At 31.6% G+C, this 25448-nt stretch overlaps 1 protein-coding gene and 1 long non-coding RNA gene across 5 annotated transcripts; one reads left to right on the top strand and one right to left on the bottom strand.

Moving 5' to 3' along the window:
* Positions 1-1282: 1282 nt before the first annotated feature.
* LOC129919454 (E3 ubiquitin-protein ligase RBBP6) lies at positions 1283-25412 on the bottom strand. 4 transcript variants are annotated; one of them, XM_056000341.1, is made up of 12 exons: positions 25303-25412; positions 24570-24738; positions 18306-18546; positions 17945-18130; positions 14090-14226; positions 13870-14028; positions 13502-13809; positions 11765-12009; positions 5851-5988; positions 5347-5643; positions 5028-5117; positions 1283-2902 (listed from the first exon to the last, which is right to left on the bottom strand). In XM_056000341.1, exons 2-12 carry the CDS (start codon positions 24733-24735, stop codon positions 1483-1485), a joined length of 3387 nt encoding a protein of 1128 aa, XP_055856316.1. In that variant the 5' UTR covers positions 24736-24738; positions 25303-25412; the 3' UTR covers positions 1283-1482. The 4 variants fall into 4 exon arrangements, with proteins under 4 accessions (XP_055856316.1, XP_055856324.1, XP_055856306.1 ...); XM_056000349.1 differs by having other exon boundaries at positions 25211-25385; XM_056000331.1 differs by lacking the exon at positions 25303-25412 and adding an exon at positions 25052-25204.
* LOC129919479 (uncharacterized) lies at positions 15515-17006 on the top strand. Its single transcript, XR_008773077.1, has 2 exons — positions 15515-15655; positions 16159-17006. It is a non-coding gene; the product is annotated as an uncharacterized LOC129919479 (long non-coding RNA).
* Positions 25413-25448: the final 36 nt, after the last annotated feature.

The following is a 25448-nucleotide window of genomic DNA, read 5'->3' as shown; positions in this document are numbered from 1 at the left end:
GAACCTAAAAACGTTTGGATTTTGCCAAAAAATATTTAAATAAATCCTGTAGTACTTAATATTATTATTAAGGGCTGTTACTTTTACAGTATTTTTTTTTTGTCATTTCCAACAATATTTTCGATATAGCTATGAACGAAAAAAAAAAAAAAAATTTTTGAAGCACTCTACTATCTACACTACCTGTTAGTAACTGATGTATAAATAGAATATACGTTTCGGCGAGTGAATAAGGGTTGCAGATTTTGAAGTCTGAGACGATCTTCATAGGGAGAAATGTATAAAGGATCAACCCAGTCTAACCCACGTAAGACATAGCGAATTATACATCGTTGGACTGCGCTTCGATGCATTGGATGTGCACTTAGTAATACGGGGACCAAACCCGAGATGAATATTCAAGCAGTGGTATGACAAATGTTGTGTAGAAAAATATGGTTCGCAAAACTCCTTAACCATCGTTTTACAAATCCTTAAGTAGAATTAGCTTTATTAACTTTACTATCAATATGAAAGTGAAAGTTCAAATGAGGCTCACATAACAATCCTAAATCACAAATCAAGTTAACCATAGGAATAGGGTCACAATTAAGAGTATAAGATCTTTTTGACAAGGGAGTCAAAAGTGCCAAGTCAAGACTTAGCACTTACTAATATTTAGCTCAAGAAAGATGTTTTGGCACCAAATATGAAATAAATCCAGGTTATTTTGTAGCAGTATGGTATATGTATTAAGGAAAAGAAATTTGTTTGTATATTTTCATATCGTCTGCATAGATAACCAACTCAGAATTGTAATTAATTTTGTCAACATCATTCGAAGTGAGTACGAAAATAAGCTGTTTAAGATGGCTACCTTGTGGAACACCAGACGATGCATTTATTACGGTAGACATGCTAGATCTAAAAATAATCCTATATTGTCGGTCTGACAGGTACCATAGAATCCAAGATATAAAAAAGAGGGGAAAGCTAATTTTTTTAAGTTAAAATAGAATAAAATTATGCTATACTTTATCAAAGGCCTTACTTAAATCTGTAGAAACTAAATCGACCTCTTTACCTTCTTCTAGAGCGCATAACGCAGAAGACACAAATTCAGTTAGGTTTGTGGTGGTAGACATCCCCTAAAGAAATCCATGTTGTTTGTGAGAAAAATTGATTCTATCAAGAAGGCGAAAGCTTACCTGATTTCGCTATTTCAGTCCTAGTCTTCTCTCTCGAGTCAATATGCATTTTTACAAATACATTTTTCGAATAAAAAGCAAAAAAAAAAAACAAATTCATTTATATAAGTTGTTGAAAAGCCACTAGCTCCAGATTTATTTACGACAGATTTTTTTTTATAATAAATTTTGCAAAATGCAAGCTTATCATAATATATATATAAATACAACAATTTAATAGGTAATTCTAAATTGTCATACAGTTTACATGTATATATACTTATTCATTGTTAAATAAAAAATAAATACACCTTATTCAGCGTGACTCATTCCGTTTTGATTTTTTCTTCTTGTCGGTCCTACTTTTCTTGTGTTTACTTGAACTTTTTCTTGATGACTCGGCAGATGAGGACCGCTTGGAGGACTTTTCTTTTTTGTGTTTACTTTTCTTCCTTCGCTTCTTACTCTGTGGTGTCTTACTCGAAGATGAAGATGCTGCTTCGCTAGGTGTTGGCGATGGCCTCCTGGATGTTGATTTTGCAGCGGCGGCTGCTAAATCAGACCTGTTTTCCTTGACTGCTTCTTCATTTTTATGTTTTCTCTCCTCGCGTTGGTGTGAGCGGGAGCGCGAGTCTTTCTTTCTACTTACATGTCTATTCTCTTCAAATTGTTCGTTTCTCAACGAAGGCGAACTATTTTGGAACATATGCGAATTATATTCACAATCGCGATCATTATCTCCTCTAACATCTTCACTATTTGGCATGGAAAAGTCAAAGTTATCCCATTTTCCAGCATAGTTTTCTGGAGTGGTATCGATGAACGATGTCGGGGTGTTGAGCCCTGAACCATTGTTGTCCATAATTTGCTTGCACCTATCAGCAGTTCTATATACAGGCGGAGATTTTTGCGTTTTAAACGGATTTTTTATCTCCTTCCTTATAGTGATCTGTACATCTTCTACGATTTGGTCATCTTGCAAGTTGCGATTTATGTTTATGTCAGGAGTAAACGTTTCAGCTTTGTCGTCAAACGATTCATCATTGGAACCTTTGGAATTATCTTTCTTGGTAGGGCGACTTCTTCCTTCATCACTGCCCTTTTCATTCGCATTAGCATTGGAATCGGTATCTCGTCGTGATTTCTTGTGTTCCGTGTGTTTTTTTGTTTCATCCTTATGACGCTTTCGCTTCTCCTTCTTATCCTTTTTGGACTTCTTATCTGACTTTTCATCTTTTTCCTTTTTCTTTTTTCGCTCTTTGCTTTTCTTATCTGATTCTTGTTTTGGAGGTTCTTCATCCGGCGACTGCACAATATGTCTTCGTTCATCATGATTTTCTCGACTTCTTTTGTCAGTTCTCTCAGATCGCGGACCATCTTCGAATTTACTCATAGAAACTTTACTCCTTCTCTCATTATGAAACTCATACTGCTGGACTTCTCTGTTTTCTGGTATTTCAGTCTCAAAAAACATTTTTCGGGAACTGGATGATGATGGCCCATAGTTATCAAACATTTGGTTGCCATTTTCACGCGTTTTAGAATTGTGTCTTCTGTTTTCTTTTGGACCGATTTCAGATAGACTCCTTGTTTCACTAAATCGACCTTGACCTTGTTGAGGCCTTTTATTGTAACGCATCATATCTTTTTCATGGTCAATTCTATGACTCTGTTGTAGAACGTTCCTCGGATGTCTGTTATCATGACGGAGAGGTTCCATTTCTCTTGAATGAGACCTAAAATTAATAAAGTTTAATATTTATTTTTGTTTAAAATAATACAAGGTAATTTAAGTTTATTTATATAAATTGATAACATAGGCAGCATCACTGCAAAAAGACATACAAAACCCTATTCTAATGAATTAAATTCTTGACCATAGAGCATCCGAAAAACAACTTTTCCACTCATCTCCCTCCTTGTATGAACAATGAATTGTTGACTTACAAAAGGAGTTTAAAGAAAAAGCGAAACAAACCGAGTGAATGACAACAGTTGTTGTGTGGGTTAGTAAAAATGCTAGTCGGTTCAAGCTAGGTTAATAAATTGGAAAAACTTTTCTGGGTTATGCGATGTGTCGGCCTGCCAATTCTAGGGGTGTGTTATAATTAGCTGCTATTTAATCACTCTACAAATAGCAGTTAACGTCAACTAAATGTCAACCTTGGTTTTTCTCAAAATACTTTTAATAAATGCATTTGCAAACAAAAATGCCAAAGAAAACAAAACACAACAACCTACGCTAATTAATAAAATACAAAATAGAAAGGGAAACTAGATAACGAAAGTGTGAAATCACCTTCATAAATAAGATGGAATGGATTAATCTCATTTCTGTACCAATTATTTAATTTGTATCAAGTTCTTATTTTAGATTTCCCTTTAACTATAATGCTAATTAATCGCATAGACTTCAAAACAATCAAATAGAATGCGCTTGGATTATACCGATTCACTGTTACTTATGTACATCATACAACAGTGAACAACCATCAATCTCTCTACAACAATGTGTTCTCACATCATTACCATTCACTCACTCTTTTTTTTTTACTTTTCTCCACATACCACAACTCTGCTCTTTTCATCATTAATTATTATCATAAGTTATGAAGAACAGAAACAGGATGCTCACAAAAGAGCAGATAATTTTCAAAGAGCAGAGAACATTTTGTGAAAAAGAGAGAGCATTTTTCCTTAAAAAAGCAGGGAAATCATTAAGAGCAAAGAACATTTGTAATATTCGCCCTGTTCATTTGCTCGCTTCATGTTCATTGTATAGGAAAAAAAAAACAGGTTTTATGATTTTGGGGTTCTACGAAGTTGTTTGATATTTTTTGAAAATGCAGCACAGATATACAAAAATAATATTAATGAGTAGAAGAATGAATAACTGACAATGGATAAAAAAAATCCTTACTTTTCAGGAAATTTGTTTTAATAAAAAATAATAACGACTTGAATTAAAGTCAATTTGATTCATAAAAACGAATTATTTTGAGATAAATTCCCCTTGGAACAATTTATATTGTTTTATAAATCTTATTAATGCAAGTGGTGGTTCAAAATTGTGTTCTATTGTAATTCTAAAATAAAAACTAATTTATATTTCAAACATTCGAATCCGGTTAGTAAGGTCAGTTAAGGTAAACAATTTTTCTGTGTGGAAAAAATGGAGCAAATTTGCTCTGATCGGAGCAAGGTTCGAGCCCTGTTCGTTTGCTTTATAAAGGCACGTAGTGTTTCCCATGTGGCGTTATTCACTTACTTGTATGAGGTGTCTATTGTTTGTTTTATTTTGTGGAAAATTATCGATATCATGCTATGCGTTTGCCGTTCTAATTTTTTTAATGCATTTTAGTTAGGTTGAGTACTAAGCAGTAAGCAGCTTTATTAAAGAGCAGTCGCGACTCTGCTCTATGGAAGAGCGATTAAAAGCAGCTATCGCAATAGCAGCCTCAGCCCTACCCAGTTCATTGTAGAAGATGTAGAATTCTTGCACAATTTAGTGAGCTAGTTCCAAAATAAAGTGCACTAACAATGCACTTTCTTAAATAAGGATGGTACTTAGATAAAAACGATGCCATAGATCTATCATGTGGCAAACATTTCGTCTAGGTATCATCTTTATTTAAGAAAATGCATCTTTATTTTGGTTAAAAAGTAATATTTGGTTATAGCACATCATCTTAGGGTATTTTTTGATGCTGGATCTCATGGAACTAAAAAATTCCGGGGATGGTGTTGGTGCTATTTTTTTTTGTTTTTTTTTTTTTTGCATTCTCCTATTTTAAGTAAAAGCATGTCGTTTTCGAATTTTTGAACAGTAATAGTCAATATTAATAGTTAAAAATATATTACCTTGGATGAGGAGACCTGGTTCTAGAACGTCTTCGGATGGGCGATTTTGAAAATCTTCTCTGCGGAGGTGAGTTTGATCGTGAAAAGGATCTTAAAAAAAATAAATATGCATAATTAATAAAAATTGATTTAAGTTATAAAAATAAAGAAGTTCAAATCCCGATATTTAAATGACTAGTCTGGATGTTTGTAATGCATTAATTTCTCATAAAACATTTATGATTTATGGTTTTTCTTTTTATAACTCAAACAGTAACTAATCAATCATTTAAATATCGATGTTTGGCAATATACATAATTGTAATTTTCATTTTACTACCTATGATTGCCTGGATAATGATTCCGATGACTTCTAATAGGCTTTTCTCTTTCAATATTTCTGTGGCTAGACGGTTTTTCTTGACGCAGAGGGGAACGGTTTCGTCTTTCATTGACAGGCGAAGCCCTGTGTCTTATCCTCTTCTCGGCCAGCGGAGAAGGATCTCTTGGGCCTCGTTTGTTCATTGTTTGCGGCCTATGCCGTTCAGCACGTTCAGCAGCTAAACGTTTCATTTCCTTCCGTTTTTCTTTTTCTTTCATTATCCTATTAAAAGCCTCCAATGGATCTTCGATGATACTGTTCACAATAATAGAATATAAAAAAATAAATATAACTATAACATGTATAACATGTTTTTTTTTTTTAACTAGGTTCTCAAAACATGCACGTCACATGTTTGACTTTGAACAAAACCTATTATAACTTCTTTCTTTCATAAAATAGATTTTACACAAGAATGCGATTTAAAGATTTAAAATTCAAACGAATAAAAACAATTCTTACCCTGTTGGAATTGGTCCTGACATTCCTTGATAATACGGTTGAATATTAGTATGAGGCGCCATCTGACGACATCTAGGATTTTGCACGTACGGATACGGAGCCGCATTTATGTTATAGGAATCTCTGGGATAGTAATACCTGAAAATAAAAGTGAAAAGAATTGAATACCACTGCTTTTTTTTATTAATTTATCTTTAAATAAAATGCAAGACTGGGTCGCACGAACTTACTGTTAGGGTTAAAGTTGATAAATTTTTTTAATAGTTTTTATATATGTATAGAAATTAAGAAAAGAAGGATTGGCATTTTGGACGTTTCGCGGCCATATGAAATTGTTATCAAATGAAGGAAATATATCTTAGGTTAAACTTTTACTATGGACGTTTCGCTGTATTTCATTAAGAATGTGATATATCGAGATATACCACCTTACCGATTTTAACTACATTAAATGGAAACCAATTGTAGTTTTCAATTGCCAATAAAATAGTCAGTGCCACCTGGTGGCCTCTATCGAAAAATAATTTCATAAGGAAAATGTTTTTAATAGTCTCTAACTGTATGCAAATGTATCTAAAATTATATAATATACAAAAATATGAAAAAAAAACAACCTATTTTTTCTCTTTTCTTTAAATAAATTGACACAACTTTAATTTCAGGGTATTTTCACTTCGTTTTTACAAAGCTATAAAAAGTAAACTAAAAGCACGATTTTAGTAATTCTTTTTGATTTTGATTCAGATTTTATTCTAGAATTCAGAAATGCCATTGTTCTCCGAAGAACTTTGAATTTTGAACTTTGTGCGCCATTGCACTTTTGCTCTTAACTCAACGAAAAATTAGCCATTCAACTGTTTTGAACATTTTTGAAAAAAAGCTTTAAATGTATTTTTACCATTTCGGATGCAACGCCATTGCACTTTTGCTCTTAATTCAAAAAATATTTACCGTTGAGCTGTTTTGAACATTTTTGAAAAAAATGTGCATCTCATACATTTTTACCATTTCAGATACAACGCCATTGCAGTTTTGCTCCTAACTCAACGAAATAATTACCGTTGAGCTTTTTGAACATTTTTGAAAAAAAAGTGCATAAAATGCATTTTTATCACTTCTGATGCAACGCCATTGCATTTTTGCTCTTAACTCAACGAAAGAATTACCGGTGAGCTGTTTTGAACATTTTTGGAAAAAGTGCATCGAATGCATTTTTACCATTTCTTATGCAACGCCATTGCATTTTTGCTACTAACTCAAAGAAAGATTTACCGTTAAACGGTTTTGAACATTTTTGAAAAAAGTGCATTTTTATCATTTCTGATGCAACTCCATGGCATTTTTGCTCCTAACTCAACGAAAGAATTAACGTTGAGCTGTTTTGAACATTTTTGGAAAAAATGCATCAAATGCATTTTTAGCATTTTTGATGCAACGCCATTGCACTTTTGATCTGCCGCGCACGCCGTTTTGATAAAAAAAAAAACTGATAAAACCTTTGAATAATAAGTTAATTTGCATGGTTAAGGTAATGTTAAAAAATAAAATAAAGTCCCCTGCAAGCTAGTTGTCTGAAAGCCTTAAACCTCCTCACTTTACTAACAACATATGTACAGCTATGGACAAAAATTGGATTTATTTGGGACCTTTTAACTTTTATATTATAATTTTTATATCAGAGCATGCGTTAGCTTAAGGGGATTCATAAAATTAATAATTATAAATTATTTTATTTCGATTAAATTTTTAAAAATTACGATTTGTAGAGAATACCCTTTTTTCTTGTGGACAAGGAAATAGTACACACTCCGAAAATCATAAAAATAATCATTTCTAAGCAAAAATTCTTACAATTTCCAATAAATTCAATACTACTTAGTTAGTAACTTGTTAGTAGACCACGGTTTTTCAAAGTTCCTTGGCACCTCTTTGGTAAACTTTCAACTAACGTCTGGTACCCACTATGTGGAGTAGGGTACCATGCTTCTTTGATTCTGGCCCAAAGATCGTATGAATTTTCGAATTTTGTTTCCCCAAGCTTAACCTTGACATCAATTTATAAATTTTCTACGGGATAAGATCGTGAATTTGAGATGACTATGTGAAAACATCGATTTTTTCGTCCGAAAACCTATCTTGTACTATTTTAGATGCATGTTTGGGTCATTGTCATGTATGAATATCTAATTTACTGGCGAGAAATATGGTTCTTTGGTATTCTAATGTAATATTAGGACAAAAGAATTTATCAATTCTGCCATCCACCTAACCAATGTGTCCTTACCATGCCAGGAAAATGCGCCCCAGACCATCAAATCCTATCCTCCTAGTTTCATCGTCTTGAGATAATACTTTAGCTTGCCCTTTTTACATTTAGGGCGATGGACAAATGTTTTGTCATCGGTTCCAATGCGGTTAACCTTTATTTTATCACTCCAAAAGACTCTCATTCAAAACTGTATGTTTTTATTCAGATGTTTTTTAGCTAATGTTAGGCGATCTTTGATTCGTCTTTTTATATCATTGGATTTTTCTTGCTTACCCGTCTATACAACTCAGCATCATTAATTATCCTTCTTAAAAGTCTGCTTGACACTTTTTTCACCGAATTCTATATTTACTTCGGGCAAAATCATGCGAGATGACTTAAAAGGCCTGAATTTGCGTTTCTTTGTGATCGCTCTATCCACTCGTATGGAAGTTTTGAGGGGAAGAAGTTAACGCAATTTATTTTCAGAGTTTAAATTTCTATTTGCTTTTTCTAAATAAATGGCTTTATCCATCATTTATTCGAAAAATTTAGAGTTTAAGCTAATTGAGAAGGATTTTTCCCTTGACTATGAAGATCTAAAGTAATTCTCCCTTTTTCAGCAGTTTAATGATTTTTTCTACCTATTTTTTCAAAAATACTTCTTAATTAAATAGTAGCAATAAAATAAATGCATTTTCGTTTAAAACTTTTGATCGCGGAATAAAACTTTAACGGTTAAACAAATGTGTGCTTTTTCTGTGTCCACTAGCGAAAGAGACAGGAACAGCATTATATTGCTAGTGCAAATAAATATAGAAAATAATGGTACTTTTAAGGGGGGAAATCCCTCTGGAATTTTATATTTTTGCATTATTTTTTTTCCGCTAATAAATTCATTTATCAACCGAAGAAACTATTTTCAGTGTTCTTAGCCTTAAATGAAGCCTCATAAGTTCCTAAATAGTCCCGAAATCCATGCGCCTACCATAGTACGAAAACGAAAACTTTAAAAGCATTTTTCTCGAAACTCGTTTTTTTCTGCGCCGTGCAACGTAACTCAAAAACTAATGAAGCTTTCGACTTGAAATAAAGTGCAAATTACTCATTAACTAACTGGCCATTGCATGAACCTAAAAGTTCAAATTTTTACAATTAATATTTTTTTTAACAATTTGTTTATAAAGAAACATTGTGTTTTTTGTTTTTTTGGTCTCTAATTTTTATTTACACTTGTTTTTAGTAAATTTAGGTTCATGCAATGCGTATAAATATATTTTATTGGAAAAAATTTACTTTTTTGATTATAAATAATTTTCTGGACCAGGGCATTGCACGACGCAAACTCTAGGTCAACTTTAAAGAGCTGAAAAGCCGCCATTTTGTTTTTTTTACTTAAAAAAAATTGTATCAATACTTCATAATGTCAATAATATCATATACTTTTCCAAATTGCAATAAATGCTTTCGGTTTTCCAAACAAAATTATTGAAAAAGCTGTCGTAAAGAGGGATTTCCCCCCTTAAGATATTTTTGTCTCCATCACTTTATTTCGACAATATACCAAAAGAAAAAAAATTATAAAAAGCATTTCTAATATCTAAAATTCGATTCGCATGATTTTTCTCAATAGTGTGCTATTTCTCTGTCCATGGCTGTATGTAGATAGACCAGTCCAGTTCCCAAAGGCTGTGCTATATCCACTTTATCACATTGAGCAATGATTATGCCACTGAAAACACCACTCCGCAGAGAGAGTGCTTCATTCTTAGCCAGAGTAAGACATTGGCATAGAAAGTGAAAGAATGTCTCTTTTTCCTGCTGGTCTAAACAACTACGACAAACCCTCATTTTTCCTTCTTTCAAGAAATATTTAAATTTTTGCGATATCTTTTTAACTGCCCGAGATATCTTAAGATGAACTAAGAGTGTTTGCCTTAGTTTATCAAAAAGGAGATGAAAACGTGATATCTGGTTGATACATATAATAAGCCAAACAAGTGAAGATATCTCAGACAGTAAAAACTATATCGAATCGATTTATAAAGGTATTGAAAGATAGAAAACAGCTTTTATAGAAACCGTTATGATTTCTATTTTTTTTAATTTCTTCACATAAAAGCATAACCTCAGAAGTAGTTTTGTATCTCTTAACAATAATATTTCAAAAACGGGAGCTGATAGGATATTTCTGACTTTGGTTTCGAGTTCAGCACATCAAAAACCTATAGAAAAGTATAGTGTCGGCACCAAAAACCTTGTAAACTTGTGTTATGCACAAGGTGATAATTTTTTAAATGATAACACTGGTTTGAAAAAAGCAATTAGCTTTTAGAAATTTGATTCCAACCTAGAAGCACGATTCTAACTAGCCTATTGAGCAGCAACCTTACATGAAAGCATTATTTACAGAAAAAAAAAACTAATGGGGTTGCCAACAATTAATTGGTTTTTGGTATGTTGAAATATGTACAATTGAGTTTAATATTTAAGTGAGCTTTAAATTTGATTATTGGTAACCCCCTTTGTCAATTTAGTTTCTATGTACCAAAACTAAAGCTTTTAGTTAATTTAAGCTATTTGGCATGAGTAGTATATCTAAGATAAAGGGCTTGAAAAAATAAGTATTATGAAGTCATTCAATTGAGACTTTATAATTTAGAAGAGGAGTGTGGCAACCGCGAATTTTAATTGAATTGTTATCAAATTAATGAAAAATTTCTACTATTATAAAATCAAGAAAACAATAGTGTGGGAGAAAGAAAAAAAAAATAATATGTAATATCTTGTTTGAAATGTAGAATTATGTAGTTTATACAAGCCGTATTTTATTGGTAACTCAGTACTTAGCTCAGTAAAATTTTGAACGGGAAACAACAAGAAATAATTTCTAAGCATAAACAAAACATTGGTTTGTTGTTTATGCATTGGGAGAATGGCCGGGTTCAAAGCAGACCACGAGGCTTTGATTGGTCAGATGTCATAAAAAGTTAGGTAACCAATCAGAGCCTTTTAAAATTTAGAACTAAAGTTCAGGCCAATCACTTCAAGGTTCTTCAAAATTTAAACTTTTGATCGGAAAATTATCTACTTTCTCCAAATGACAAATTTTCAGCATAACCAGAATCGCCTGTGATTATGTTATAAGCCAAAACTGTTTATTATTATACACTTGTATAAAGAGGAAAAAACATATCCACAATACAAAAAACGCCTGATTATGAGCATAAACATTTTTATAACGTTTAAGTTAACTGGTGGACCAGAATGATGCAGCTGTGGCTGAGTCTTGTGGCGCTGTCAAAGTTAAAAGTTATGAAATTAATATATGTATTGGTGCCAGAATACGTAGTTGTGGCTGTGGCAAGGAAATTCGCTGTGGTACAAGTCGAGTCGACTTTTACTTCAAGCTACAAGCGCAATGACTTTTGACGTTTCTAATGTGGTTGCTCGGTTACAATTATTTTTTTTTTCAACGCACTTGACATTTTATTGCGCCACATATTCTGTTCATCTTTTCTACGTTTTGAGCGATTTTATTTGACATCTTATACCACGGCGTTTTTCCTTGCCACAAGCGAATTTCCATTCTGTTCAACCAGTAAAGCAAAAAAGTTATTAAGAGCTTAAATATATATTTGTTATATATAATTATGTATAAGTTACCTTTCAGTTCGATTGCCATAGTTATTGCAATATCCCATATTTGGTTGTACAATTCCTGGGTTATGCTTTGTGTGTCGCATATATGAATCTGACCTAACGGGATATTGATCAGATGTATTTGATCTGTGTGGCAAATCTGGAACCGGCTGTCCATAATTAGAATATGAGGATTGGTGTTGTTTGAATAGTTCTTCTTCTAATTGATGGGGGTCCGAGTTTGGTAAAATTTCATGTTGTGTTTGAACCTATTAAATAAAATAATAATTATAATTTTATAATTTAATAAATAAATATGTATCCTAACTTTTTTTTGTGATAAAATTAACTAACAAAAACAACTTAAAAAAAATATATTTATAGTCAAACGATTTGATTAACACTAGTAAGAAAAAAAACTTATAAGGAATAATGATAACAATGGCATCAATAATTTTTGATCATACAACAAAACATATTGAGCGCATTTCGCAATCATCGAATCTGCTTCCAAATAATTCATATTGCAATCGACGGAAGCCACTCTTCCAGTGTGCTTAGCTGATGGTGAGTATGTTGAAATCGCCTAACATCGATTTGAAACAATTAATGCTTAACTTCGCGTGCGTTTATTCGATGCATACATTTCTAAGTAACTTTTATTTTATTCACTCTGGCTAATACAAGTTTTTTTTTTTTGTTAGAATGGGCGCAATGTTTTACTTCTAATTTTTAACAAAACTTAACCACTCCACTGTTTTATAATAAATGCAAGGGAAAACTTTAAGCACACAAAATTGTATGTTGTACGCAACTTTGAAAAGTGGGTATGACTAATTTCGAGGTATATTAAAATGATTGTGTTTTCTAACCTAACAATACCAAATTTTTGAGATGCAAAGCCTTGGAAATTAAACATGCCCATCAAGGCCACATGAAAAATTGATGAAAAGATATTAAACTTTTCTCAAATTGGGTAGACATAGGTAACAATGCATTAAGACGGATTTCATAGTAGTTCCTCAAGTGAATTCTTATTCATAGTCATTACTCAAGTCAAGATTTTTCTCACACCAATACCGAGTTATAAGAAAATTTTTGACCCCATAGACAAAATCTCCATAGGGAAAGGCACCCAATGGACAAAATCTCCAAAAAATTATTTTTTCTCCCACTATCTCCAAATCCCCAAAAATCTCCAACTAGCAAAAACAAAAATGATATAATAGTACAGGTAAAATAGTACATAAAATCAAAAAATAAAAAAAAATTGTTACACTCATGAAACTCGGCAAAAAGTTTGCTTTTGGGATGTTCCGCGCGCGATTTGATTGCTTGATACACAACTTGCGCATCTGAAATTTTGGGATTTTCTCTCGGAGATTTTTTTTTTTTAGATTTTTTCTTGTAGATTTTATCTTTACCCAGGTATGTCGTGGGGATTTTGGCTATGGGGATTTTGGCTATGGGGATTTTCTTTTTAGGATTATGTTTTTTGCTCATTCATCACCAACCCAACTTGATAGAGTCCAGTCAAGATATTACTTTACTCAAGTAAACGTTCTATTTTTGCTATGAATAATGACAAGAGCGAGTGATTAAGTTGAGGAAAATCTCAACTTTAGTACATACAAAATTTGAATTCCGCTCTAAACTTATTCAATTCTAACACAATTTAAGCTTCTTGATACTAAGATATAATTTTTTGTTGATTTATCATTATCATCATTATATTAATAAAATTTATCATTTAAAACTTACAACTTCAACACGCATTTTAGGAGACATTGGTTCAATCGTAGGTTCTATACGATTTTCTTCTTCTTTTTCTTCTGAGTGTAATCGTCTAGTTTCCTCTTTTTTCGGAGATAAAGATTCTTCTCTCTCTGGGGATGGTTTTGGTGGAGTTAAGTTGTCATCTTCACGTTTTTCCATATCGTCTTCATTTGAGCTAATATTATCGGTTTCTTCCACAACAATTTCTGGCTTTTTTTCAATTTCATTTTCATTTTCATTTGGTGTTGGTTCTTCCTTTGTTTCAACAGGATTAGAAACGCCCTCATGAACTCCTATTTAAAGAAAGTAAAAAATGATACAAACAAAATTAATTTAAGTTATTTGTATCTTACCATTATTCTTCCTTCTTCTTTCATAACCAGTTTCATTTTTAAATGTATTAACTGAGCTACGTAAAAATCTATTTGGAATCAATGAACCAGGGGATGTTCCTTTTTCCTTACAATCTGGGCATTCATTTTCTTCTGATTCTAACAAAGCAGTGCGAACACCTTTAATTAAATAAGAAAATAATTAGCATGTCATTATAATATTAATCTATTTCATTCTTACAATCATCGCAAAATGAGCTACCACAACATGGTATCATAACAGCATCACGAAAAATGTCCTTACAAATGCTGCACAACAATTCATCTGGTACTTCTGGTTGTTTTTCGGGAACAACAATTTCTTCAGCTATTGCTTCGCTGTATGAAAAAATATATATAATAATTTATACGATAAAACAGATAATAATCCCAACAGTTATTATAATTTCTTATAAGTCACAAGTTTATTTAAAAATACAATATTTCTTATTTTTTTTCTTATTATGTAATTATATATTTTTTTATTGCTTAGTAACAATTTTATTTTATTAAACTTATTTATTTTAATTTGAAGTAATTAAATAAATTGTTTATTCGTGGTTTTGGTAAAAACTTTTATTTTTGTATTTTTTTTTTATAATATTAAAATTACATCTTAATTTGTATGTTGTACTTATGTATATTATAAATAAACTTAATATCAAAAACACTGCAGTCATCACATTTGCAAATCTTAAATGGTAACATTTCGGGTATTTGCTATTTTTCAGTCTTAAATGCTAGATCTTTTCAACAAGATCCTTTTGGTGTTTTTTTTTTTATTCATTAAAATTTGTATTGTTATCTTGCACAAAAAACATTCAACTTAAAAAATTTACAGTCACCAGAAAAGTTCTCAATATCTTTTCTCTTAGTTGTGCTAATAGAAGTAATTGAATAAACAACTAACATTTTTAATTTAAATTTAAAATTCATTGAGTTTGTTTAAAGGAAAAAAAGGATATGTATGCGTATATGTGTTAAGTTTGGTTAGTTGTTTCATTACATAATTAATATTTCTTCAAAAAATGTTGTTATAACTCTGCAACTGATTATCTTTTGAGTGACGAACTGCCAAAGTTGTTGATTTTTACCAAAGTTCCTTTTTTTCTTGCCTCTTTTTAGGTTGTTAGACCTCCCTTTCTGAACAAAAATACAAGTAATCGAACAATGCGCATTCTAACTTGTCAAGTTTCATGTTCGAGTTAGTCATCCGTAGAACTTTTTTACTGGTCTCGCCAAACAAAATAAAACAGATTCTAGTAACATGTTCGAATTGGTTTTACTTGGTTACGGGACGTTTGGAGTGCAATAATTTTCGTGTCACTAAACCAAAATTTGAAAACATTAAGTATTAAAAGTACTTTGAATAGAAAACAGGTGTAAAAGGTAACGAGTTCGAGAGTTTGCGAACATGTTGGAACATGTATGTACGGCCCTATTCTGCTATTCGACTCACGTAAAAGTTAAAGGGGTAAAGTCTAGCTTAAACAAATTTTGTTCTCTAGAATTTCTAAAAAAAAAACGGAAACAACGATTTGCTTTCCATAGGAAGAGGGTTTTCAAAGCCAGTTTGACCAGATAAAGGAAGGAAATCTTTTGATTCACTTGAATAAAATACCAGAATTTAAAATACAAGTTCCAAAAATGGAAAGATTAAGCTTGATTATTTAAACAACGAGACTATTCGAACTTTGTTTTTCTTTTTTGCGACTTTTTTTTATTTACCTATCATTATTTTTGTTTGACAGTTGAAAGTAAATCTCATGTCGTTTTCGATTGGGTCTCCGGAAGCGTCCGGAATCATTCAGAAGACTTCTGAAACCGTTTTATTGGCATGAAAATGACAACCAGAACGCTTCTCAGAAGAGAAATTCTCTTCTTGATTTCAAATCAGAATCAAATCAAGAAGCACTAATACATGAATACTCACATGTCAAAGATACACTCAATCATTGTTTATTATTATTTTTCATTAAAATTTTTTTCGTTTTCTGAAATTAATTTGTTTATTTATTTTCAAACAAATAAATTAAGCTTTTAAAATATTTTGCAAACCGAATTCCCGATTAATTTGTTGAATATTAGGTACTATTTTCTTCACATATTAATTATTTTTCAAGTCTTATGCCATATTTGACATTTTAAATTTCACAGAAAAACAAACACAAACACAAAAAAAAATAGAATTGAGTGGAAGCAATACAAACTGTTTTATTGGATTTTAGAATGAGTGAATCCTTGAGTGATTCCAATCGAAAACGACATCAGTCTATATTATTTCTTGCGAAAGATATCACTCATGACAAAGTACTTTCGGACTCGGCAGAAAATTTTCTTTTTAAACATTTTTTAATTTTTTAGTGGTAATGCTATTCAGCACAGTGTTTTTCTACACTATTTATATCGAAAAAGGAATGGTTGAGTGTTTAAGTCATTTCGCGAGCTCTTCGTGGCACAATTTAATATATTTACTTTTGATCAATCAAAATATTTAACAGACAGATACGAATTCGGTGCATGGCTCAGGTCTTCCAAACCTTTGAAAATAAAAGTACTTTGGATTTTAATGAAACTCTAACCATCGATTTTTTTCACCAACAGGTACTTAGAAAAATTCAACGAGTGCCTATAATATCTCCGGCAATAAAAAAGATATCGGAAAGATTTAACTGGTCTTGAAAAAAAAGAAAACAGTTCTAATGGAAAGCATTACTAAATACGTTTAAACAATATTCCTTATACAAAAGAATAACGTCCGAAGGAGTGCAGTTTCTAACGGTAATATTTCAAAAACGGTAGCTGATTAATTTTCAGAACATCGAAAACCTTCAGAAAAGTATAATTTTGTTCCAACAACAAAAACAAAGTTTAATTTTGTTAACCAGTGTAATTAATGAAACTCATACATACATGTATTCATATGGCCATGTTAACAAGAATTGACGTATCGTTATTTAAAAAAAAATGAATATTCTATGAAACTGAAAGAGTTTTGAGCGCCACAATATTTCTAAGAGCTAATATCGACTCGAATCACTACGATTGACTTTGTGATAATCACCTATATCTAATTTATCTCTGAGTCTGACAGTATTAAATGAAAGAAAAAAAAAAAACAGTGAAAGCACTCACAATTATACGCCACCTCAAGTGGCACAACTGATATACTAGATTTTACAAGAGAAATCCTTGGTTCCATAAAGAATGCCGGCAGACGCATCCATCTTAAAAATAGGCATATGCCAAAGTTTTGAAATAGTGGCCCCAAATCGAAATGCAAAGAAGAAGACATACACACAGACCTCTTGTCTAAAGAAGATGAGAGATGATTTCTAGAAGAAAGTTAGTTCAGCAGTAAAAAACATTCAACACGACTCCTGCGGGACTAACTGCGATGGTAACCTGTTCAAAAATAAACTGAAAATAAAGCGCCTGGAAATACAGTACTTCTCTTTGAGCTTGTTGTCATCTATGCACCATTGCTTTGACTATTCGATTCAATCCCTAAGACCACAGCAGACTACACCATAGATTACGCGCACAGATGCAGTTGAATACACCAAAATGGTGGGTATAACTAGAGGAAGTCAGCTTAAAGTCGTGGTGTCTTGCGATGCCGTAATCCATTCTGTACAGTAAGCGCCATCAGAAAAAGTAATTTACCCGATTTTAATGTATTATAAGAGATTTTTAAAACTATGAAAAATATATTATGTATAATGCTGTTAGTTAAGTAAATAAAAACACGGTCGTATACAAATGTATATCTCAGTGTAAGTCAATAAATTATTATTCTTAAATTTTAATCTTTCAAGCATCTACAACATTCATACTATTTAGCGGTTCACGTTTTGGAATAGACATCAAATATATTACAATTCCTTGCAACAAATACATTTTTCTTATTTGTAAGCAAAAGTTTAATGATGCGCTAACATCCTGACTGACCCACAACCAAAGCTTATGGTTTTTTTTTTTATTTTCTAATTCAATGGCACTTGTTTCGACAACCATTTTCGCTTTAGATTAGATTTTTAACATAATTCGTACGTACTTCTCGGCGCCTTTCTCATGAAGAAAAGATTTTGGTATTCCTGTATTTCGACGTATCTCAGATTTTTTTGCACTGGAATGTGGCAAAGGACAATTCTTTATCCAATGTCCATTTTGATGGCATTTATAACAGCGATATGTTGGAGGCACTTCCCCCGTTTGGCCTGGACCGCGTATTTTTTGATACCTGATAGAAAAACAAAATCCTACATATAATTATACAATTTAAGGCATGGCGAAGAAATGCTTTTTTTTTACCAATGATGAAAGCTTATATTCGTATCCAAATTATAGATTGCATAATAATTTCAAAGGAAACAAGTGACAATCATACAAACAGATAAATTGAGTTTTTAACTTACCCTCTGGGATCATAATCGACAGTACTTTGCGCCATCATAGCTTGTATTTTATCTTCTTCGCTTGCATTCATTTGCGAGAGATCTAAGGTATTGCTGTCAAATTTCGGGACATGGCTTACAACTGGAGTATTTTGTGGTTGTGATGACGAAGAAGTATCTCTTGATTTTTTTGAGATCTGAGGAATTCTCGATATAATTAAAGATGTGTTTTTTGGTATAAGATCATTGTCATTTTGATATTCTGAAAAAAAAAACAAGACCATAATTTTAATTTGAAAAAAAAAAAACAAATTAATTAAAAAAAGTGCAATTAAAAAACCGAATAAAGTTAAATAAGGAGCAAATTCAAATTTGATGTACCATCCTCTCAAAAAATGTTATGTAACATGCATTGGGTTACGAAGAAATGAAACCCACGTGCTAGCTAACAATAACTTTTATTCCATTCGTATCGTATTTTTGCTACGAGCCCAAAAAAAAAAAAATTTAAATTCTTTCTCTATGCTATGACAATTTGCTTGTAACTTTCCATTACGACCGGATTTTTTCTTGATTTGTAGTAAATTTATGACACGAATGAATATCAAAACTAATATTTCCAGATGGCAGCAGCTTTATGTATATGCCGACATCAGAATAGATGTTTGTATCCAACACAGCACGGTCAATAATGATCTACTATCTGTCGTCGAGGTCAGAAAAGTATTTTTTGACTAGTTGCGAATGCACTTGACATCAGTTATATGTGCTTCCAACAATACGTTTGAACATGAGACGATTAAAACCGAAAACCACCCATAAAGTAACAGCAAAATTGTGCAAAATTACTCAACAATTAAATATTGCCTTAGTCGATTCGTCCCTTGGAGTATTTGGTGATTTTGGAGCGTTGAAATGCTATATTGGTAATTGATTTATAGTACCTAAATCGGACAAAAACTATTGAGAGAAAGGTTTGTCGAAAAATTTAGATTTAAGAACAGAAGTTTTGATTGCTTTAACCGTTTAGAAGATATTCGTATCCAAACCAATGCCCACTGATTTCAAAAGTTTTCTTATGACCCGTATGTATTGCGATTTGGATACGAATATTTTCTAAACGGTTAAAGCAATCAATTTGATTCCAAGGAATTTTTTGTAGAACGTTGAAGCCCCTACAAGAATACGTCTTGGTAAATTGAAAATAATGAATTTTCAGTGAACTGGAAGATTTTTAAAAATATAAAATGTTTTTATAACTTTTTTTAACTTTGACCTCAAATATCTTTAGAATGGTTAGATTAATGAAAAAAGTTAACAAGAACTTTTTTGTGGAGCAATCAATTTCCAACAAGAATATGTCTTGCGCGTTTGATTATTATAATTTTTCAATTTGTTACAAATTTAAGAACAAAAAACGAATTTTTAAAGATTCCTCGATTTTTGGACATCAAATATCTATTTAACGGTTAGATAAACGAAAAAAGTGTATAAGGCCTTTTTTGTAGAGCGTTCAATTTCCTACTAATAAAAAAATTATTTTTTTTTTAGTAGAAGCTTGATGTAAAAATGGAAAATTGCAAAGCGGAGGACCTTTCAATTAATATAAAGAGCTCATATTTGGTGTGTATATTCTAGAGGTGTCTAGCAATCGAATCAAAAAAATTTCGATTTTTGGGACCCACCCTAATGGAGAAGTAGAGCTGTAGCAAATCGTATGTATTCGTTACTAAAATGCGGGTATTTGCTTCAGTAACGAGTAACGAAACGTTACTTTCTAAACAGTATCGTTACTCGCATGTTTCGTTACTGGGTACTAAAGTAACGAATCATACGAGATACGAAACGAAACGAATTTATACACTCAATTTGTCGCATTTAGCATCTCGTATCGATATCGTTACCGTAGTCGGAGTGCTAACTCCAGATAATTATCTGGGGTTTATTTTTGTCTCGATAAAAACAGCAGTGCAAAGGTATCGTTGTGTTATCGATAATAATTTATACAGAAATATCAAAAGAGACGTTTTGGTATTTTCTCTATGTGGCCGAACTATACCCACGCTGCAACCAAAGTGTTTATGTTCATGACCTTTTTGTTGATAACCTTGAAATGAAGCTTCAGAATATACAAATGTTTTTTGGTTTTTCAAAATAAAAATTTATTTTCAGTGCAAAATTTTCAACAAAAAAAAAACCGGGCAACTAGGTTTGAAAATCACTCTCAATAGAAAAAAAAATGAAAAATTGTTCGACATGGTTGTATTGAAGTGTTGATATTCCGAGATCTGCGCGATGTACTTTTGAAATAAAGGTCTCTAAAGAATTGTGATAAGATTACTGAATGATTATAAAAAAAAAAGTACTAAAGATTTGTCGAAAAATTAGGAAAAAAATCAAAAAAGTTTCCACGTTTGATTAAAAAAAAAATCAGTATAGCCTACCTTCAAACTCTTAAAACATGAGAACCCCGAAACTGAAATTAATGTTTATGGCCTTAAAATGAAGCTTAGATTATACAAATTGTTTTTGGATTTTTTCAAAAAAAAAAAAAAATTTACACCCTTTAACCAACGTACGAAACATACTTAAAATACCAAACATACGAAACCTATTAAATACATGAAATATACGAAATGTACGAAACATACGAAGCATGCGAAAGTAACAAAACATGCGAAACACACGAAATATACGAAAAATACGAAGCATACGAAAGTAATGAGTAACGATATCATTGATGCGGGTACTAGTATCAAAAGTAACGTATACATGCGGGTACTCATTTTGTTGTTACTTTTACAGCCCTAATTAGAAGCTAAAAACCTACATCCAAAATGAGGATTAATTATAGCTTTAGAAAGGCATTTTTTGAAAATTTTGTAATACAAAAACTTATTTTTTAAAAAACTGCTCCTATAATTTTCGAAAAGAAATTCAATTTCTTCTTATACAAGAAATCCAAAAGCATACTTTATTTTATTTTTGTATGGTTGCAACAGACAGAGGGTTGTATGCGATTAAAATCAGCTCAAGCGCTTATCTCACTTTTAAATACATTTTCTTGCAATCTACATAAAGTCATTTTCTTGAGATAGATCTCAAGCGGGTACTCATTTTGTTGTTACTTTTACAGCCCTAATTAGAAGCTAAAAACCTACATCCAAAATGAGGATTAATTATAGCTTTAGAACGGCATTTTTTGAAAATTTTGTAATACAAAAACTTATTTTTTTAAAAAACTGCTCCTACAATTTTAAAAAAGAAATTCAAAAATTTCTTCTTATGCAAGAAATCCAAAAGCATACTTTATTTTATTTTTGTATGGTTGTAACAGACAGAGGGTTGTATGCAATTAAAATCAGCTTAAGAGCTTATCTCACTTTTAAATACATTTTCTTGCGATCTACATAAAATCATTTCCTTGAGATAGATATCAAGAAAATGTACTGAAAAGTAAGATAGAGCTTAAGCATATAGCCAGTACCTTGACTTGAAGAAAACATTTTGAAAATAACTGATTTTTTGAGACTGCGATAGTGAGATGAGACAAATCTCTTGCATACCAAATTGAGATTTGTCTAATTGCAAATGCTCTACCTCACTTTCTTGAGCTCAAGCTAAGACCATTCTCATCAATCTTTCTGGATACCACCAATTGATGCGAAAACCCGGTTCCCAAAAGATCTCCATTGTTTTGAGTAGGCCACACAAATCAGAGAAGACAAGAAAACTTTCATTCTTCTTGAAAAATATTGTTGCTTCGAATGCAATGTAATCATAGTAAAAAAAAACAAAGAGGTCCCGACAATTCTATATGGATAGAAGAAAAGAACAACAGTCTGTTTTTTTAAGATGATGCACTTGGTTTACATTTTTCCTTTTTGAGTAAGAAAGCAACCGAAATCTCCGCAAGGGCCCCTCTCTAGTTCCATGCTTTATCTTAAGGTTTTCTTAAATTTTAATACTATTAAGCTCATGATCCAGAGTTTTCTTAAACCTGGTTACTTTCTCCTTGTTCTTCTTGCAATATCCAGTGGCAATATCCGGAGTTTTCTCCATCAAGTAAACCAAAGTTAAAATTTTTTTTTTTAGTTTCACTCGTATTAAGGACCAATTTATTCACACTCTATTATATTTAAAGTCTCTATTAAAAATACGAAAACTATCAAATCGCATTCAAAATTTAAAATATAATTGAATAAATTGGGCCTAAGGAAATAAATAATTTAACGGCCAATTTTTTCACATGAGTCCTAAGTCAGTCTAGTACCCGGTCTAGCTAGACCAGGTCCTAGCACTAGTACTCGGTCCTAACGAAAAGTTAGGACCTGAGCATTTCTTCACATTTATAGGAACTGATCTAAAATTACAACGCAGTCCTAAGAATTAATTCGTATAAAACTGGTCTAACTGTCATTTTGACAATATTTTGATGTTTTAATTATATTATTTTGATAATTCAGCAAATTAAACAAAAGAAAATAGACAAAAAACGTTTAAATTTAGTGATATCACCATTCAGAAAATAATTTAAAAAAATTATAATGACGCAAGAAGACCTAACAAGAAAAAATGCAAATAAAAAAAAGTTAAAATTCAAGATTCAAGTTCTATCAAGAAGTGTCACCATCAAAAATGGGATGTCATGATCTATTAATTATGACGGTCGCCTGCCGGAAGAAGAATTATATTAAGTTAAGAAATAAAAAAAGATAGTTTGCGTTTAAGACGTTTGTACTTATTTGTATCAATAAAAATAACAGTTTTTAAAAGCGCAGTCTTTTTTTGTGTCATTATATCTCATAGAAGTCATTGTTGCGAGTCGGGTTATTAACTATAACTTGAAGAAATAAAAGGCTCCGACTTTTTTGTTTAAAAAGTCTACCCACAACTTTTTGAATTTGTTTAAACAGTCTACCCACAACTTTTTGAATTGCGGGATAGATGCCATTTTCCAGCTGTGCATCAAAAATTAAATCCATTTTCTTCAAAAAAAAAAAAAATATATATAAAAGGCACAATTTCTATAAAAATGCCAAAATCAGAATAAAAATCAATAAAAGCAAAAAGTATCTATTTGAAAAGTCGTAACTGCTAATTAAATTTTGAAATAAATACAAAAAATTCAACCAAATCGTCGCTAGACTGTCGATTTTTAGTTTCTAACTTTTAAGAAGTCCTAAGTAAAAATCGGTACCAATTTGACAGTACTACCCTTAGTACTCGTGTGAAGAAATCACTTGGTACCGATTTGAGTCCTAACGATTGGTATAATAACCAGGTACTAGCAGATTTTAAGGAGCTAGCTAGTACCGAGTCCTAACTAGTACTCGGTCCTAAATTGACAGTTCTAGGGCTTAGTACTTGAGTGAAGAAATGAGTTGATACCGATTTGAGTACTAACTTTAGGACTAACACCGGTTCTAACGCTAGGACTCTGTGAAGAAATTGGCCGTAATACTATTAACAGACTATTTGAAAAAAAAACACTCACATTTTACCTTAAAAAGACTGTTTCCTATTAAAACAAAGACAGAAATACTTCGGGGGAGAAACTTTATTGACGATAGGTATTTTTATAGAGGAAATCTCTCCTAGGAAGTTTTATCAACTTGGTTTGCGAAACTGAAATAAGGCTGGAGAATCCAAAATATATTGCAGTGCTGTCTTAAGGCGTTGGTCACCCTTAATCAGCCACGAAGATAAAAAAACAATAGATGGGCAGGTGTCGAAAATGGCAACAAAACAAATATGGACTAGACTGAAACGTTACAAATGTTTGTTGTCTCTGAGCAGATAGCATATTGGCTCCGTACATCATTCTGTGTCTTTGCAGCGCCACCAGGCATAACCGCTATCAAAAACACATTAATGGATTTCTCACCCTAAGACATTTTGTTTAAAATAAAAATCATCGGATAGAAAGAAATGTGCGTGGCATAGAGTATACTGAAATAAATAAAGTAAATTTGTGTCACCACCATATGAATGGTGGCAGCAATTTGAGGAAAATAATATTGAGTTGCGGTTAGTAAAAAACAGAATCAAAGAGAAAGTATACAAATTCTACAACAGTATTAATAAAAAAAACCCTGTTCACGCCCTTCGCCCCAGTAAACAAACAGTTTGGCGTGTTTACAAAATTTGTATCGAAATCAAAAATAATGTAATGTAAAATTCTTTTTCTTCCTTAAAAATGAGAAAGTTTATTATTGTTTATCACTCTTTTCATGATCTTAAAAATAATTATAACTATCAATTTTCAAAAAAAAAATAACTTACCTTCTTTTGTCTGAGCATTTGTGATTTGCAATTCAAAATCATTTGTTTTTCCAAGACGTTTTTGCTGAACGACCGCTTTTCGGAAATCGTTTACTGATATGTGAAGTCCATCAAAAGTAATTGTATCGAAGTCCAAGGAGCTTTTAAACTTATAATGCACAGACATATCCTAAAAAATATGGGAAAGAAAATAAAATTTCAATTGAAAAAAAAAAACAAGATTAATCTAAATTTATAAAATCGCAAACAGAATGCATGATATAGAGTACTTTAAGCAAAAAAATGAAAATGGAAAGTAAAAATGCCAAAAATTAAAGGGTGCAAGGTAGGCGTCATTGAGGTTATGTACATTATCTATAATCAATAGCAGAAAAACACTTTTCACGCTTCCAATTCAATTTCAAACATGAGAAAGTTATTAAATATATATAAATTATATAATGTATTCCACCAAAATGCATAAATTTTAACAAAATACATACGTTTAAATACGCGTGCAGACAATTTTCTCAAAAAAAAATTTTTTTTCTTTTCTACAAAACAGTCACCACAAACATGGAGATTTTGGATGTTCGCGGGAATGAATTAGTGGTAGAAAGTAGAGAAAAAATAGTAACTCAAGTAAAAAAGAAAATTCATACACAAAATAAAATGGAAATTTTGTTTTCAAGTTGCTTAATTTCCGTGCGTTGAAGGTTGCATTAAATAAATTTATGTTTAATTTATTTTATACCAAATTCCGACGTTTGCGAAAAATTATCCATCCGAAGGAGGTAAATGAAAAATTGACAGCACTTCTAGATGCTCAACGAAGTGAGGTGAAACGATTGGTTGCAATTTAATTCCGCTAGGGGGCTCTTGTGTGCGGAAAATTGAATG

This window comes from Episyrphus balteatus, chromosome 1 (assembly GCF_945859705.1).
Source record: "Episyrphus balteatus chromosome 1, idEpiBalt1.1, whole genome shotgun sequence".
NCBI classification, from domain to species: domain Eukaryota; kingdom Metazoa; phylum Arthropoda; class Insecta; order Diptera; family Syrphidae; genus Episyrphus; species Episyrphus balteatus.
Note: the sequence above shows the minus strand (reverse complement) of the source record. Positions and strands in the feature narration are given on the sequence as shown.

Bases quoted from the DNA above. Each gene is read 5' to 3' on its own strand.
- LOC129919454 (XM_056000341.1), bottom strand. From the start codon at position 24,735: ATGTCTGTGCATTATAAGTTTAAAAGCTCCTTGGACTTCGATACAATT. The intron at 13,810-13,869 runs GTAAGATACAAA...TTCTTTAAATAG, and splicing joins AAGAAGAAGGAAGAATAATG to GAGTTCATGAGGGCGTTTCT. The intron at 12,010-13,501 runs GTAAGTTTTAAA...TTTATTTAATAG, and splicing joins CTAAAATGCGTGTTGAAGTT to GTTCAAACACAACATGAAAT.